The 17645-nt window shown below is 37.9% G+C and overlaps 1 protein-coding gene across 1 annotated transcript in view; it reads left to right on the forward strand.

Moving 5' to 3' along the window:
- ADAMTS20 (ADAM metallopeptidase with thrombospondin type 1 motif 20) overlaps positions 1–17114 on the forward strand; it is an 87962-nt gene extending 70848 nt beyond the window's left edge. The window contains exons 30-40 of the mRNA XM_014964226.1: positions 6715–6882; positions 7174–7347; positions 9434–9604; positions 10225–10425; positions 10528–10657; positions 10814–10908; positions 11008–11102; positions 11511–11644; positions 12432–12523; positions 14635–14739; positions 15389–17114. Of these exons, the coding sequence (XP_014819712.1) occupies positions 6715–6882; positions 7174–7347; positions 9434–9604; positions 10225–10425; positions 10528–10657; positions 10814–10908; positions 11008–11102; positions 11511–11644; positions 12432–12523; positions 14635–14739; positions 15389–15475 (1452 nt within the window). The 3' untranslated portion in view covers positions 15476–17114. The remainder of the gene's footprint in view (positions 1–6714; positions 6883–7173; positions 7348–9433; positions 9605–10224; positions 10426–10527; positions 10658–10813; positions 10909–11007; positions 11103–11510; positions 11645–12431; positions 12524–14634; positions 14740–15388) is intronic.
- The last annotated feature ends 531 nt before the right edge of the window (positions 17115–17645 follow it).

Below are 17645 nucleotides of genomic sequence, written 5' to 3' on the forward strand. Positions count from 1 at the left end.
TAAAAGGGAAGAGCAACTTTTTGAATACTTTAGCTGGAAAAGTGCCTATTTCAAGTTCAAGCATCACAAGAAGCTATGGGGAGATGCAGTCAACAGGGAGAAGCACAGTAAGAGCTTGGAAATGAAATATGGAAATGAAAAGTTGAAGTAACTCTCAACTAAGTGATGCTCAAAGTAATGTTTTACTACTGTCTTGTGCAGTAGTAGTCCCAGTCTACTAGTTTATCTATCTCCAGGGCAGCAGGGCTCCATCACGCATAATGATTACTTGGGAAGACAAATGTCATCACTCCAGACATCACCCTTCCTCCTCCTTCCCCCAGCTTTTACTGCTGAACACAATGTCATATGGTCTGGGATGTCCCTTCGGTCAGTTGGGGTCAGCTGTCCCCAGCTGTGTCCCCTCTAAACCTCTTGTGCACCCCAAGCCTACTTACTGGTGGGGCAGTGTGGGGAGCAGAAAAGGCCTTGATGCTGTATAAGCACTCTTCAAAATTGAATAAAATATCCATATGTTATCGACACTTTTAGTCACAAATTCAAAACCTTGCACCTTACTAGCTACTATGAAGAAAATTTAATCTATCCCAGCCAAAACTGGTTTAGTCACAGCCATTTATATTTTAAGTCCCTTTATAGCTAATATGAGCACAAAGAGAAACTGCTATATGCTTTATGTTTACTGGTCCATTTTTCTTTATCCAGGAGCTCACCGAACTATCAGCTAAGCTACACAAAACACTCCCTTGAAAAAAAGGGTTAAGAAAATCTAGAAAAAAAAATCCACTAAATATTCCAAGCTCTTCAACTCTTCAATGAAGCAATAACAATAGCAAAAGAATCAAAAAGCTTTTAGTGGAAGTGCATGCCAGCTGCAGAAGGAGCCTTAATTTGGTAGGCACTGCTGATGGCATGCCTGTCTGAGAGTCCATCTGTGCCACAGAAAGCACCAGTTCTGTCAGGCCTATCCTTACAGAACTTTATTATGGTGAAAAAAACCCAAACAGATTAATCCTCGTTACCAGTATTATGGAATGACTTTGAACAACAGTAATCAAGTCCAGCTTTTTACTGTAGTTTTATGTCTTTAAAAGAATGTGACATATGGGAAATATTACTTTAGCCAATGTTGAGACAAGTGCTAGAATTTCTGTATAAAATGGTTACAGGATGGTTTTTTCAACTTGCATTTTTTTAAAGAGATGTTCATCTTTCTTTTGAGATTTAAAATTCTTATGGACTTTTTTTTCTACATATGCAATCTGCAGAAAATATATGGAAAATGCATTCTCCATAAGCCTCCAGTTGTGTGGAATGTCATACAAGTGACGCCACATTATAGACTTATTGAACCATAAGGACTATGTTGTTCTTAACCATGTTCAAGTTTGAATGGAAGGAGATCAAGCAGCCAAGAGAGTTAAGTGCAGTTGTATTTTCCCCAGGCAGGAGAGTTAAGCCTTGGGAAGATCACTACAAGAGCATCTCAGAGAACAGAGTGGGCTCCAGGCAGTGAGAGGACCATATTCCACAGATCACATGTAATAACACGTTAGGAGCTCCAAGAAGGAACACAGAATTATGAAGGGCAAAATTCAGGCTTGTATGAAATGTGCTAGAGGCACTAAAGGGACACGAGTGGCTTCCAGAGCACGGAACAAGGTTTCACTCCTCTGCAAGTGAGAATTTAACTCTTCTTACTGATGATACAAAGCTGAAAGACAACTGGTCAGGCAGGTATCTTGGGTCAGTGTGTGCAATGTGCAGCTCTTTAAGGAAAACACTGATGGTGGGGATAGAAATTAATGCAAGACACCTCCCTTTGAGCTGTATTTAGATGCCTTTAGCCCCTTGGGAGTCCCACTCAGGGATCTCCTATGGAACCTCTGTTTTATATTCAAAGAACTGAGCAGGAGCTATGCTCTGCCCTTACAGAAAACTCACAAGAGTCATCCCCCGTTTTATATTAAGGCTTTTGATTCAGCATTTGAGAGATTTAGTTTCATTTTTAGTGCTAGAGGACAGGCAACCCTTATCTACTTGTCAGGAGTCTCCAATGAGGAGCTGTATTGGAGAGGAGCAGTCTTCATTTCTCTGGCTGAAGTTGGGTCACTATCCAGTAAATAACACGGCTGAGCCTGCCTGCATCTGATGCCCAGGCATTCTGGGAGGAAACAGTCCCTTTAAAAACTATTTTTATATATTATCTAAGGAACAAAGCCAGAATATGTCCAATTTCAGGACAATACTGTACCTATGGAGTAATACACCCTCTTGAGCTTTCCATTGATGATCCTGGATCATCTGCATCCAGGGTGAATGCATTAGCTTTTTCATGTGCTAAAGAAAAAATATTAGATCATTTCCTTTATTTGGTTGCATTAAATATTACCTATCACTGTGTTTTGTAAGGTGCCTCATTCACCTGCTGTGCACTCGATGTACTCAGAGCAATTGCTTTCTTTTTTAAACTTGTTAGTAGAAATGGAGGAAAATCTGTTTTCAGGATGCCAGTTGTCCTTATGGGCATGTAAAGTGCTGAGCAGGTCAGTCTGTTAAAAGGATTGCGCGTGTTTGTAGAATTAGACTGTTCAGCACCAAAGGAACTTTTTAAGGTGGTTGACTGTTGCTCAGGCCAGCCTTGGTGCTTCTGCAACTGATACGTGTGCAAGGCTGTAAGAGTAACAACCCAGGAATTAGTTGCCTAAATTTTATCAAGATCCCACTGGAATTGTGAAGGGTCTGACCTTTAGCAATGTTTAGGTTTCTCTTCCTCACGCTGACGTTGGTGGGAGATGGTCGCTGCAGCAGGTGTAAGAATCTGGCCCTGTGGAGCCTCACTGAAGCGGGCAGGAGCCGCTCCACGTGGGTCCAGGAGACACAGTATCTCAAGCACCTGATCCTAGCAGAGCTCCTTGGAGGCACTTCTTAGTTTGGTGGTTTACTTGTATTCAAGTTTGGGCAAGCATATTCAAGCAGAGGCTTACAGCTGCATAACGTCTGGGCTTTTTGAAAGTATCAGGACCTTTCATTCCTTCAGTGAAACGAAAAACACACATTAACCTAATTAATTAAATTGCGATGTTCTTTTTTGACTTAAGTAAAAAAAAAAAGATTCCAACAAAACAACATCAACAAAAAAACCTCAACAATTTTAAAAGTTGAAACCTGTAATATTAAGACACTAGTGAATTACCTCTTGCACAATGAATTTTCTTTTAAAGTGTAAGATTTATTCAACAGGAGGTTTGGATACATGGAAACAGGTCTGTGACTTGGTGAATATGTGAAACAAGAGGACAGAAAATCTGTATACAGAAATGCTGTCTCGGTATTTCTGGAATACTTACACTTTGTAAGGTTTTCATGCATTGAAGATTTTTCAACATAATCCCAGCCTGTTGAATGTGTCTTTTTAAGTTGTTACAGATAGCATTAAATTAACATAGAGCGAAAAAACTCCCTGTAAAAAAGTTAATTATATGCGGATCTTTTCTTGTTGACAACATTCTGTAACTTATTGTCTCTTACAGCAAGAAAAGGAAAAAAACAAAAGCTCTTCATAAAGCTTTTGTTAGTCTTAGCATCCAGACTGGTATTTTCCTGTCTGAACTCCCTCTTCAGCTTCCAATCTGAGTGAAAACAAATTCCTGTAAAATTGTGCTCTATGAAATGCACTAAAACACCTTTATGAAAGAGAACTGTAAACATCTCCTCTTGCAGGCATTGCTCTGTAACTACTGAAAATACCTTGCTATTATAATAGGCTAACTTAACATACAAATCTTCAATTTCTTTCTTTAGATGAAAGAATAGCACAAATGATAATGATTAAATTAGGCATTTAAATATAAGAGAGATGCAACTCAATTGAGTTTGGAACAATGAAGAGAGAAACAAAAACAAACAAAAAACCCCCAAACCAACAATGAAAAAATCAGACTCAATTCTAACCTGTGTAGAAGTAAAAGTGTTGTATCTAGTGGGCAGAGGGGCAGAGATATTATCACAGAATGGTTCGAGTTGGAAGGGACCTTAAAGATCACCTTTGCAATGAGTTGGGACACCTTCCACTAGGTCAGAAGATCTTTAGAAGACTGAAATGCAAGGTAAAAGACTTCTTTGCATATTCTATTGCTATAAGCAGCCATTAGCCCTGTAAAATGAATTTTATTTTTTTTTGAGTTAAAAGATATAAACTGTATGAATAAATATACATGTATACTGCAAAGTGTTGTCTTAATGTTGAGGGCAATGAGAAATTACAGAGTGTGATTATTCTATGCTGTGGTAGCCTCATTTCCTGAAGGAGAGACTTCTTAGGACACCTTTTGTGGTTGCAGTTCTCAGCCTTAACTACCACCCCAAAAGGATTCTCTCCATCTGGTAGCCCTCTGGAGCCTAATTTATGCTTCACAGGTGAAAGCCATTGAGGAAGGAGGGGCATGTGGTGTTTTCCTAACACATCATAGGAGGAGGTTAAGGAACTCTGTGATGCACTTCACTGACATACTACTGAAGAATGCAAAGGAAGACCCTCCAGAGCTTAGGGATCCTTTCTGTCTACATTTTATGATTGAAATTCCTTAAAAAAGCTTTAAGGGAGGGAAAAATCAATTATTAATATCATATCAGTATACTAGTTTTCATGCATAAATTTTATCTTGCCTGCTTTGATAATTAAACCCTCTAAATTCAGAGCTGAGTTTTATGAAAGCCCTTTATAATTATATGGTTTGCAGAGTTTATGTTTTCTGACCTACATTATTTATAGATAAAAGGAAAGAAAGAATTTCTTTTCATAATTTTTGTTCTACGAAGTATTTCCCTACCTTAAAGTAGTTTCTAAATTAATGAAACATAAATTGTAAAACTACACAAACAGTATTTTTAAATGATAAATTTAAAGAGTTTGCTGAGACCAAAAGGATTAAATTTTTAAACAAATGTTCTTACTTACTGGAATTGTATAGCAGACATATAAAAGGCAAGTTGTGACCAAATCAGTACTCTTTTTGCAAATACAATTATAGCTGCTTAAGAGAAACATGCTATTCATTGTATCGTATGATAAATTAAATTATTGCTTTATTCTGCAAAGATTTAATTTTAAATGCATTGACAGCTTCAATTGAACCTTTAAGATTACGTATATAAATGTTTAAGGACACATAGGAATCCTTGTAGTATTTGAGGACAAGTGAGTCAGCCAAAATTCTGTTTCATGAAGTATAGTTATTATGAAAAATGTTTCTTTCCTAGTAGGTTAATTTATTATAGTTGCTTATTCTATATTTTAAAATCTTTTCTCCAGCTGCTGTTCTTGGGCAAATATTTGCCACATTTTGCACTGAAAGATGGATGTTCTGGATTTCATTTCCTGAAAATAGAAGAGACATGTTTTAAAAAGTGCTTGATTATATTAGTGTGTCATGCTAATGACACAGATGACAATGTAAGAGAAAAGGAAGAGAAATATCTTAGGTGCTTTGGAAGAAAGTCTGTATTTAAATTCTTCTTTTCACATCCACTTAGAAATTAAATTTTGATTTGAGTATTATTTCCCTACCTGATTGTGTAGGAAGCGTTTGTCCAGGTGTAAAGTACAGAGGAAATCCTAGAACAAGTCAAGCATGTTCAGACAGAAAAGGAATTAACTCCATTGATCAAAAATTTTTGTTAGGATGGCATAAAAGAAGATGATTAATGACAATATTAAAATAGCAGTAATACTTAAGTGCTTACATGCAGAATGTTCATGATCCAAGCTAAGTCAGCTGTGTAGCCACCTGATCTGGAAGTGCTTCAGGTGTTCCTTGTTTGACTGAAAGTTCCCTAGGACCTGCAGCTCTGCTCTGCAGGTGAATAGGACAGCCTTGGTTTGAAGAATCAAATTCAAACCTCATGAAAGTCCCATGGCAGACCAGGACCATAGCAGCAGAATGGCTGTTTCTCCAGAAGAGACCAATCTATCAGACACACTCTAATCACGTCTGGTGTGTACTGCCAGGGTGGGTTTCACAAAATGTATCTGCAGCCCCATTGGGTTCATGTTGGAAGGAGGATCCTAGAGCCAGTTGTGTCTGTCTTAGCCACTTTCTGGAGAAAACAATAGTAGCAGGGCAGCCGGGCTCCAGGGACTGCACCAAAACCTGTAGTGTCTGCTTTATACCTCTTTTCGTTCCTCTTGGTCACATACAGCAAGATGATACCCAAAACTCAAGGGAGGGAGATGCCAGAGCAAATGTGACTCTGTAGCCTAATAGCTGGAAACGTGCATACCCATGATTTTGCCTTTTCCTTTCTTTAATGATAATTTCATACTCACATGCTTTCCTTTCTTTAATGAAATTTACGTGCTTACATGAAAATAGCAATATACATACTGGAAGCAGGAGTTTACTAGAACGTGTTCTTGTGAGACTCTAATATTAAGCTGTCTCCTGCATGGATACGGATGGCTGAGCTCAGGTGTTTCTCAATGATGACATGGATGAATGAACAACACATGAGAGGTATCTGGCATCTGGTCAGTAGCACTCAGTGCGAGAGAGCTTACACAGAAATTTCAGATACATAGACTAGATGTTGTATCATAGTACAGAAACTTATTCCCATAATCATAGAGTCCATTTTGGGAGAGACCACAGCTTCTGGTTTTCTTATTACTTTGAGATTTTTTAGTAAAGTAATGAAACACACTTCTCTTTTCAGTGTTCTGTTTCCTGTGGAAAAGGTTTGAAGTTTCGTGATGTGCATTGTTTTAATAGCTTCCAAGCTAAAATAGAGGAAGGAAACTGCAGACATTTGAAAAAACCACGGACGTACAAAATATGTAGAGCTGGAAGATGTCCTGCTTGGAAGGCCAGCAGATGGAAAGAGGTATGTAAAATCTGCTCTAATTATGTTCTCTGTGAGAGTACAAGACAGGATCGTATTCATGACACATTGCTTCAATGGAAATAATTGCCAGGAATATTTTTTTTTTAATGTACATTGCAATGATATCTACAAATTAAAAAGTAGTTCATTATCTTTTCCTTTTTTTTTTTTTTTTTCCTTTTAAGAGTAATTAAAAGTAAATATCTGCAAAAACTGAAGGTAATTGGTAATCTGAACCTTCTGGGGACTGTCTCTTTTCACACGGAAATAACTAATTTTGATCTATTTCAGTGTTCTGTATCCTGTGGAGTGGGGATTCAGGAAAGGGACATCTACTGTCAGCTGAAGGGCCTGGGTCAAGTGAGTGAAGCGATGTGCAATCGTGATACCCGGCCTGCTAGCAAGAGGCATTGCTGGCTGCCTGCCTGCCTGCAGCACCGGTGGTCGGCAGATGAATGGGAAGATGTAAGTAAAGCTTTCAACTTGTATGAATAACAGAGTGATGTCATAAGTTCTCTCTCTTTTTTCTTCTTTTTTTTTTTTTCTTTTTCTTTTTTTTTTTTTTTTCCCCACATTTGGATACATTTCTAATAGCTGTTGTGTTGCATAATGACAAGTGACCATGCTGGATGTTTTGAAGGTCAGGCTTGCACAACTAAAGAGAGTGGCAAAAAATGTCAAAGGCTTTGTTTACTCCTATAAAGGATTTACTTGTCTACTGCTGTAGACAAAAACTCTGGTGGAGATCTGAGCACATCCCTATTGATAGAACTGTGTAATTTTAATACAAAATTATTTATATAGTGCATAAAATGCTTAATAAAATGTCATTATGAAATATTTTAAAAATATCTTTTTAAGAAAAGAAATACAAAAGAAATGTCAGCTGGAGGTAAACAACACGGAGGTAAAACCTTTGGACAGCAGTGTTTTCTAGAAGATCTACATAGACGACTTGCCAGAAAAGATAAGAAGCAAAATAAAACTCAGCATTCTCCCACCAAATAAGCATTTCAATATTAAAATCGGAAGATGATTTGAGGAGAGAGCTGTCATTTTTAAAGATGCGGTGACTATTTTCTACGTGCTAAAAATTTAATAACTTTTGTATCCATGTGTGTAAGCATACAAAGATAGATGAAGAGGGAGAGAGAAACCCAAAATTTATGCATAATACCTGAAATGGTGCACAGAAGAGCCTGTCTCTTACTGTAATGTTAAGCAAATCCCAGTTTGTGCAGTTGTGTCATCTTAATAATCTGCATTGTTAAATTTTGTAGGGTAAAACCCTGAAACTTTGAATGTGAAGTCTCAAAATCTCAGGACACAATGCTGTAGAAGTGACTACTCTTAATATATAAATGATTTGTTGGTGCTCAGCAAAACCTGGATTGTATTAATGCAGTTCAGACATGTATTCCTCTCTTAAGCTATATTGACAGAAAGCTGACAATATATGTTTCTTCCAAGTGTTCTCTTCTCATATGAAGCTGTTAAAATCAGGAATTAGTGGAAGTGGCTCGGAATGTCCTTTTAGCACAAATACAAACTTTCTGAGAATGAGGCTGCACTTTCCTATCCCGTCAAACGTTTGTATACTCCAGCTGGGTATTTGGAGCTCTCCCCTACAAATGCTTTGTGTTTCACTACGTCTTCTGGCTAGTTCATCAGTGCTTCCACGCGGATATTGCTGATTGCTTGGAATTCCTGGGTTCAGCTCCCCTCTCTCACCAGATTCACATATAGCCCTGTACATCTTGTATTAATAGTAGTTCAAGTGTTTATCCATCTGTATTCCACTCCCAGTGCAGCACGTCCTCTACCGAACTCGCAATATTTTGCCCAGCTGTCCCAGCTCTGAGGTCTCATTTCCTCGCCTCACCAGCCACAGCACAGCAGAAAGATTTCCAGATCTAGCATTTCTCCAGCTTGCAGCTGGGAGGCTGGCTGATAGCAGCAGCCAGCATTCTCCTACCAAATATGCATTTTCATGCTAAAGAGAATAATGTCTACAAGACTGATGCATAAAGCATAACGAAGACGATTCTTCTGTCTGCTCCCATTACCTCATGACTGGGTTATTCCTTATGTGTCTGATATTCTGAGCTGCTCCGTGCCATTGAAAGATCAGGTGTTTCTGTAAGTTAACACCAGATAACTGTATCCACACTCCATTGCCTGGTACAAGTCTACAGCGAGACTGAAATCCTTTTTTTGGCTCTTCCCTTTTCATACAGAAAAGCTTTTACACTCAACCTATCATCTTGGCCTGCCGTTTTCATTTTCTTCTCTGTCTCACCCAACAGTTACAGTGTCATGTCAAAATACACAAGTGTTTTTTCAGCTGATTAGAAAACAAAAAATCCTTTACTTTGAAAACAAAGTAAAGATTTTGATTCAGTGAGGAGTAATTCAGTCTGGCACTGATAGCAGATGCCATAAAAGATGTTGCTGGCTGGGTTTTACTGGTGTGTGGCAATCAGCAAATAACTCTGCTCTGTAAATGGCTAGTTTAAGTACAAAAAATTGTGAGTGTTTTTCTCACTCTCAGTGCTCAGCATCTCATAGAAGAAAGGAAATATACCGGAAAGTTAAGTGTGTGGATGAAAAACAGCTGGAAGTGGATGAAAGTTTCTGTGATCCTGCAACAAAGCCTCCATCAACCAAAACCTGCAGGATAGCTCCCTCTAAATATGTTGTGTTCTCAGGAGATCTGTCACAGGTAAACGAATTATACTGATCACACATCTTTTATGTAATTTTACATTTAACAATGTTACATTGCTGTAAAGCATACATTATGTGTGCAGGGCAAAAAAACCCTATATTTTCATCTGAACAGGGGTGTCCAAACTTTCTCCACATTGAACCTTCCAATTAGCCATAATTTATTGTAGTGACTGTTATCAATCTTCTGGTAGCCCCCCTGGGACTTATGAACACCAGCTAGAGGACAGAAAGGAATACTACCAGAGCGTTCCTTTGCTGGTTCCCGGGGAGCTCTCTTGCACGCTGATCTCACTGAAGTAAACAAAAATCTCTTCCTTGATTTTGGGGAGGTGATGGATGAGTGCCTTGTTTCCCTTGCACACCTGCACTACCTATATGTGTGTGTCTGGAACCTCTCTGAGAAAAGGACAGCATGGGACTCCCCATCTCCTTGCAGGTGTAACTCTTGTAGACCTTCACTTCTGCACACTGATGTACCAGCCCAGAGGTGGCAGGCATTGGAGGACAGGCTTTTGCTGAAGCGAGGATCAGAGCTGACTTATCTGTACCTGCAGTGCTGCAGAAAGGTTGTTTCACTAGAAATAATGCCCATTCTTGGGGATTTTCTTTCAGTGCTCAGCCAGCTGTGGGTTTGGTTACCAGCAGAGGATCACGTACTGTGTTGGAATCCATTCTGTGCCAAATCAGCGCGCCCGTGGCCTTCGAACTGTGGCGTACCCAGAATGCCCCGTAGAGCCATCCCCGTACATTTATAGATGTAATATCAAAGGGTGTTCACAACCAGCCACCTGGAGGGTGGGGAAGTGGACCATGGTGAGTGCAGAAGTGCAAGCTGGTTTCTGATAGCTGCCTCCAACTCGAGAGAATGCCGAGACTAATTTGCTGACATAATTATTTACTGCCTTCCACCTCCAGTGCTCGGTGTCCTGCGGAGTGGGGGTGAAGGAGAGAACCGTAGAATGCGTGACTGAAAGTGGCTCCTCCAGCGACTTGTGCCTGCCACGCTTAAAACCAGATGCCAGAAAGATCTGCCGTGAGGAAGAGTGTAAGAGACAGCTGCAGTTTTCAGCTGAACTTAATGTTTTCCCAGCTTATTTATATAAAAGCTATAAATGTATTTGGAGAACAGTTATGCAAATTAACTCCTAAAACTAAGCTCTATTGGTGAAATATTAATATGATTTAATCATTCATTTTGAAGGTGAAATTTTTACCACCTGCAAAGATATCCAGATTAAAAAAGGGATTAGAAAGGATGGTGAATACCTACTTAACATTAAGGGAAGGATGATAAAGGTACTTTTAATATTTATGAGTTTTTTATCAGCACATATTTTTATGAAATAATACTTTTCTAATAAAGATTTTGCTAAAGGGTTGTATTTTCTCTTGTAGATTTATTGCTCAGGCATGCACTTAGAGAATCCCAAAGAATATTTGACACTGGTAAAAAGTGAAGCAGACAACTTTTCTGAAGTATATGGATTGAGGTACAAAAGTCTTTCTGTAACTTTATGAAGTGCATTTACTTATTCCAAAATAAAAGAATAAAATAATGCTTAGGTTTGAGAGAACAGATGAGTAGAATGTTTTTTTTCCTTGATTTTCTGTTTTGGATATCCAGTTCCATGAACATAGAAACATAGAAATGTAGATACTTCCCGGCTGAAATTGTGTTAATTGCACCAAACTATTTAAAAAAATTTCTATCTTGACTTTAGTAGAAATGGTGTAGAAATTAGTGTTTCAGTTGAGTCAAGATTAATAGCTGAGGTTCTTGTTCAGTAACTGTTGTTTAATATTTTTTATGGAGCATAGTAGAATGCAATTATTTCTCAATACGATGCAATGTTATAGAAAAATGTCAAAAGGAAAACTAAATCTTTGCTATTCTCTAGGTTGCAGAATCCATATGAATGTCCTTTCAATGGAAGCAGAAGGCAAGACTGTGCCTGTCGAAATGATTACCTTGCAGCTGGTTTCACGGTTTTTAGCAAAATAAGATTTGATGTAGCCTCCATGCAAATTCAAAGTAAGCATTTTGGTAGTTTCAGCCAATGTGAGCATTCTACTGAAATTGCACTGGTTATGATTATGAAATTATCACTTGATCTTGTTATAGATCTAATCATGCCATTTTTTGGATAAACAGAATTTTTATTTCCTATGGAAATTCAATGGGAATTTTAAATAAAAATTTAAAAAGGAGAAATCACACTACTTCCCTTGTTATTTTGTCCCAAGTGGTCAAGTAGCATGAATCTTACAGATTCATATTTTACATGTGAACTACCTTCAGTTTCTACGATTTTGTTCCCATTAGTCCATTTTCTTTTAGTCTCTGGTATATTTTTCTAGAGAAAGTCTTTCTATGCTGCAGTTGGTCTCATCTCAGACCTTGATGGACATATGAAATGGACAGGGAACCTTGCAGCACTTTCAAGACTCTGTCTGAAGGTGGCAACCAGCTCACTTGGAGCTGCGTCCAAGTGCACATCCCTCTTCCTCTTAACCCCTTCCCATCCCAGAAAGGAAACTGGGCTTATAGGGTGTTTTGATGTTGCATTAACTGAAATGGACTATTTAAAATGTAGTTTGTAGGAAAAAAAAATATATCCAAACCAACCAAACAAAAAAACCAAAATAACCCAAACAAAAAACCCCAAACCCAAACACATACAAAAAACCTCAAACAAACAACAAACACAAAAACCCCACCCAAACCAAACCAAAGCCCCCCATGTTAATGCCTTTCACATTGTTTTCACCTGACCTCCTAATGCCACAGTTTAAATGTTGAGTTATTTTCTGTTTTCTAGCCACAGATTTTCTTTTTGCTCAGACTATACTTGGGAGAGCGGTTCCATTTGCTACAGCTGGAGATTGCTACAGTGCTGCCAGATGTCCACAGGTATTCATGATTTCTTATCCCACTGAAAAGTGCATGAAAAAGGGGAAAAAATATATCTGTGGCTGATTTAGAGCTGTAAGGTTCTGAACAAATATCCTATTCTGTCTAGGCTGTGTCCTACATTAAGAAGAATTTTTTTCTTACTCTTTTCTCTTCTCTCCTACCAACTCCCTCCTTCCCTCCTGGTTTCTCCCTCAAATGTTTACTCCACACTTTCCCTCTAGGCACCATGTATGTATAACTTCCTATGTATTTAATGTATGACTCTCCCTCCCTCTAGATGTGATGTATCCTTTGTTTCCCCTAATCCTTTCTCAATTTTTATTCTCCTCCGATGACTTTCCTTTTCGATAATCCTGCAGAATTTTTATCTTTTCTGTTTCTCTCCTGACTCTACATGTCTTTGAAGACTACCAGAGGAAATCAATCCTCCTTGGCAGTATAATTTAAAATAATACATCCATTGATGTTTCAATATTAATGTTTCAGTTTGGACTGGATGATGCTTTTTAAATTAATCTCTGTAGTGTCCTAGTTTACTGTTTCTTGGTTCACATCACAGAGCAGTAAAGACATGAATGGGATGCTTTCTGGATGAAACTAAATCAAACAGTGAGCTCCAGAAGAAGGATCTTAATGTGCTCTAACTGCTAATGAGGATTCAGTCTGTGGAATTTGATGAGAGTTTAGTCCAAAGTAAAACTTCTCTCTGTGTACAGACATGGGGTTCTCTCACCCAACATTTTTATTCTACAGATCTGCTTATGCTGCAGTGTCCTTCTTGCTAGTGGAGACGTAGCCCTAATCCAAACTGGTCAACCTAGGCTGCTTTTGGAGTCCATTGGCAGAAATGAGATTGCCTAAGAAACAGTTCAGCTAGTCTTACCCTATTAGACATCTTGGGATGAGGTCAATGATGCCTTGGAAGGGCTTATTTTTTTACACTGGTTATAAAGGGAGTTAAGATTGATTAGCTCAGACTTGCATGGAGGTGAATCCCTGTTGTCCATCCACGAAGACAAGCTATGTGGGTGGACACGTTCAACGGCAGCTAGAGACAACTTATGTACAATTTAGGTATAAATGAGGTACTTGAGTTAGGCAGACTTAACCCCTGACAGGAAAATGGTTGGAGCTGATTACAGTATTGGACACCTTCAACCTGCAAACTCCTTGGGCTTAGTATGATAGACATCTGTTTACAATCTGTAACTTCTGTTGGGAAGCCATTCTACTCACCTGGTTTCTCACCGATCCATTTCCATCTATAAGATCTGCCCTGAAACTAACAATTTAAATGCAGTAAAAAGGCCTCCATTCCTGAACTCTCAGTCCTTGAAATCTGTTTCTGGCCTTGAGCATGCTGCATGACATGACAGACAGCTGTTAAGCTGTCATTATAATTGTACATAGCACTTCTCGTTTGTTTTTGCAAAATGACATCACTGTGAGTGAAGTTAGTTTGGGCCTGTTAATCGTGGAAAACATTCCACCCGATTTGTATAACTTGCCTCTAGATGCTTTATACATTAGATGGAAATATTCCACTTTTTGGGCACTTGAAGAACAACCTACCCTATCCATATGGGCTTCTGTTAGCTCATCCTAAGTATGAGAACGCTATGAATACAGCAACTTTACACAGAAGTGCTCTCAAAATAAGTTTGCCATACTGAATAATCTAAGACCAAATTTTTATGAAGGAATTTCAGTGAATCACAGGAATAAAGGCTGAATACCGTATTTTTATATATGCACAGATATATACACCCATACAGATATATGTATAAAATCTATATCTGACTATGACAATATTAAGCGATAAAATACAGAAGCTACCATATATAATAGAGCAGTTATCTTTGCTAAAGCTTTGATCTCAGAATTTAGCCAAGTTTAAGTAGGTCTGTACACAAGAATTCAGGCCCTCAGTGAATTGTATGGAGGTGTGCAGGAGTTTTCTGATTGTAGTGCTGCCTTAACTGACCATTTGTGGAAGCAGTACTTCTTTCCAACATATTGTGCTTCTGTCTGAATGCAATTTAATAATTTTGTCTACCAAGGCATTGCAATTTGTTTTATTTTAACTTTTTTGTTGTTGTTTTTGTTAGGGTCAATTCAGCATTAATTTGGCTGGTACAGGTCTGAGATTGTCCAGTACAGTGAGGTGGATTGCTCAGGGCAACTATGCAACTGCTGACATACACAAATCCCACGTAAGTCAATGTCATTTTCCCTTTACCTGCTCTTATGGCTTGGAATATTATGCCACACAAGTGATGACTTTCTAGTGAAAGCTAGTTATGAATCAAAAATAGTGCTCAAGGTCTCTGACCCATCGAAGTCTTCTTCCAGATGTAATGCAAAAACTATGTTTAATCGCACTGCCCAGGATCTAATACGATCAACACTGCCTGCCTACTCTTCCCTTATAGATTTCAAGAGCCTATTGTTAAACTAATTGGGTTTATTAAAAGTTTTGAAGATACCTAATAACACTTAAAAAAATAATAATAAAAAAACACTCCAAAAACCCAATTTTGTTAAAGATACCCTGCTACAGGGGATCCTTACAGATCACTTGCCTCCAACTTGATTCCTGTGGGAAAGCAAAAGACCAGTTGAACAAGAACAGTAAATGTTCAGTTTAAGACAACTTTGGATGGTGAGCCAGGAAAGAAGGTATAACGCGATACTGATAAAGGATCTCTGCCCATTTTGCTAATTTGACACTGCCTCTTGATTTAGTATTTGTAGGTACAATTTTTCAAGAGATCTATTGTGTGCAGAACTCAAGGAGCTTTTTGTACAACTCCGATTTCAATCGCTTTTCTTGATTGACTGTTCTCTTTGTCTAATTCCCAGGATGGTACTAAAGTATATGGAAGATGTGGAGGATTTTGTGGAAAATGTATTCCTAACACAATTATTGGTCTCCAACTTCAAATATGAGAACTCTGATGTGGTAAGAGCATCCAAGCAGGAACATCTGTCCTTTAGGTGTAAATTGTAGGTGCTGTGTAAATATATATTTTAACTGTTTCATCTCTGTAATGCTTATCACTGTAATGCTCACTACTAAGAATTCCTGGTTTGTTTGGTGTTTATCCAGGGATGTATTATCTGTTTGTGGGCTAGCAAGTGCATAATTCACAATCATAAGCCTTCAGGTTTTAATGGAGAGGCATTAATTCAATGTACAGTATATATTAGCAAGTAAATTGCACTGAGGTTACTACCATGGGTAACGCTCTAAACTGTGCCATAATTGTAATACTTTACCTGCAACTAATCAGTGCAATTCTTTATGCAGTATTTGGTAAAATTTATACTCTTCTGGCTTTCTTGATCAACTCTGCTAAAATATAGAAAGGGAAGACTTATTGCTCTATAGAGAAGACAGGTAATAATTTCAAATACTTCCAATTTTGTGAAGCCTTTTAGGAATTATCTGTCAAAAACTTACAGCAGAAAATATATAACCAACATACTTGAGATACTTTCTACAGATCTGTGTGTTTCTCTGTCAGTAAAAGCATTTTTCCCCATCCCTTTCATTATATTTTTTGTGGTGCTCAAATGCTAGCAATAATCCAGAGATGTGTGGTTTAACCTCTGTAGTCTCTGTAGCACATGTTAAACATCTAGGCTTAATTTTGTTGTGGTTACAGGAAAAAAAATTGCTTGGAAATCTGATTTTAAATCCCTGTCTCTCATCCAAGTTTACTGCAAAAAGCAGTGTGCTCTCTTCACCATAGCATCTTGTACATGACCATATGACTATATATTTACTTAAACATTTTCCATATATGCCTTACTCCTTTATACTGGCCAATGGCATATTAGTGAAGTGTGTGTCCCTCATATTCCAATTCAACACAATTTTCAACAACCTTAGTGAAAACCCTGGGCAGAGGCAGCATCAAGCCCCACAGTGGTTTTGGTGTCCATCTTTGACTCAGTTTAATTTTTCAGTGTTTGTAAATACAGGTTTAACATCTGCTAGTTAAAAATATTTCTTCCAGAAAAGAAACTGTATGAAACAGCTGCAAGGTTTAAAAACCAATTTAGCTCTTTGATTTGTTGTTCTCTATTACTTTACAGTCCAGAACTGCAGATATGTATGCATATAAAGATAATGTGTTTCAGGGCCAATTCTCAGGTATTCAGAATAAAATTTTCTACATGCATAATAGCATACATTAGGTACCAGATAACTATGCATGCTTTTTCTGACAATATGCAGTTTGTAAACCAAATATTTGTTTTGCATGCCAGTAAAATTGGTAGATCAAATGGCAGCTATATCGTATTTTTACCCACAAAGAGTTAGCCATGAATTAGCAATATGTATTAATTAAAAACAATACTGTACCACAGAAGTGTAAGCAGCTACTTTTTAGATAACACATGTAGGTAATTATTTTGTGATCTCTGCATCAGAAATGTATTTTTGCACTATGTGCCTTATATTTGTTGTAAACATTAATAAGAATATAAAGCATTATTTTCCTAGAAATGTTTACATTTATAATTAAAATCTTGTAATTTATAAAATATTTATATAATAAATATGCTTGTGTGAATGGTACCAGAGTACTTTTGATTTTTCTTTTTTTTTTTTTTTTTTTTTTTTTTTTTTTTTTTTTTTTTTTTTTTTGGTATTGAATGCTTTGCAACAAAACATTGCAAAAACATTTCTTGTTTATACACAGACTTATACTGGAATAACTGCCACACAAGCAGGTTATAGCCATAGGAATATTTTCTGGGGAAGCAAATCCTGCTTGAGAAGTACAAACTCCACATCTGTGGGCTCTTTCCAGACTCTCCCTCCCTGTTCACTTATACCATTCCACTTAAATGCCTGTGTATGACAGTTAATTGGTACCTCACTCACTTAATGCAGGTAAAAGCAGGGCTGGAGGTCAGCTTGGCAGAACTGATGTGAAATAATGTCCTGCAGGCTAGAGAGTGGCAACCCTGAGGAAGCATCCGTATCCTCTGGACCGGCTCCTGATCCCTCATAAGGCCTGCTTTGCTCTGCTGTAGGACTTGGCCATCTTCTCCCGAGCCTTTCTGATTTTTCAAGGTGGTCTCATTGTATCCATGTATTAAAAAA

The sequence above is a fragment of the Calidris pugnax genome, unplaced genomic scaffold (assembly GCF_001431845.1).
Source record: "Calidris pugnax isolate Ruff unplaced genomic scaffold, ASM143184v1 scaffold44, whole genome shotgun sequence".
Lineage (NCBI taxonomy): Eukaryota > Metazoa > Chordata > Aves > Charadriiformes > Scolopacidae > Calidris > Calidris pugnax.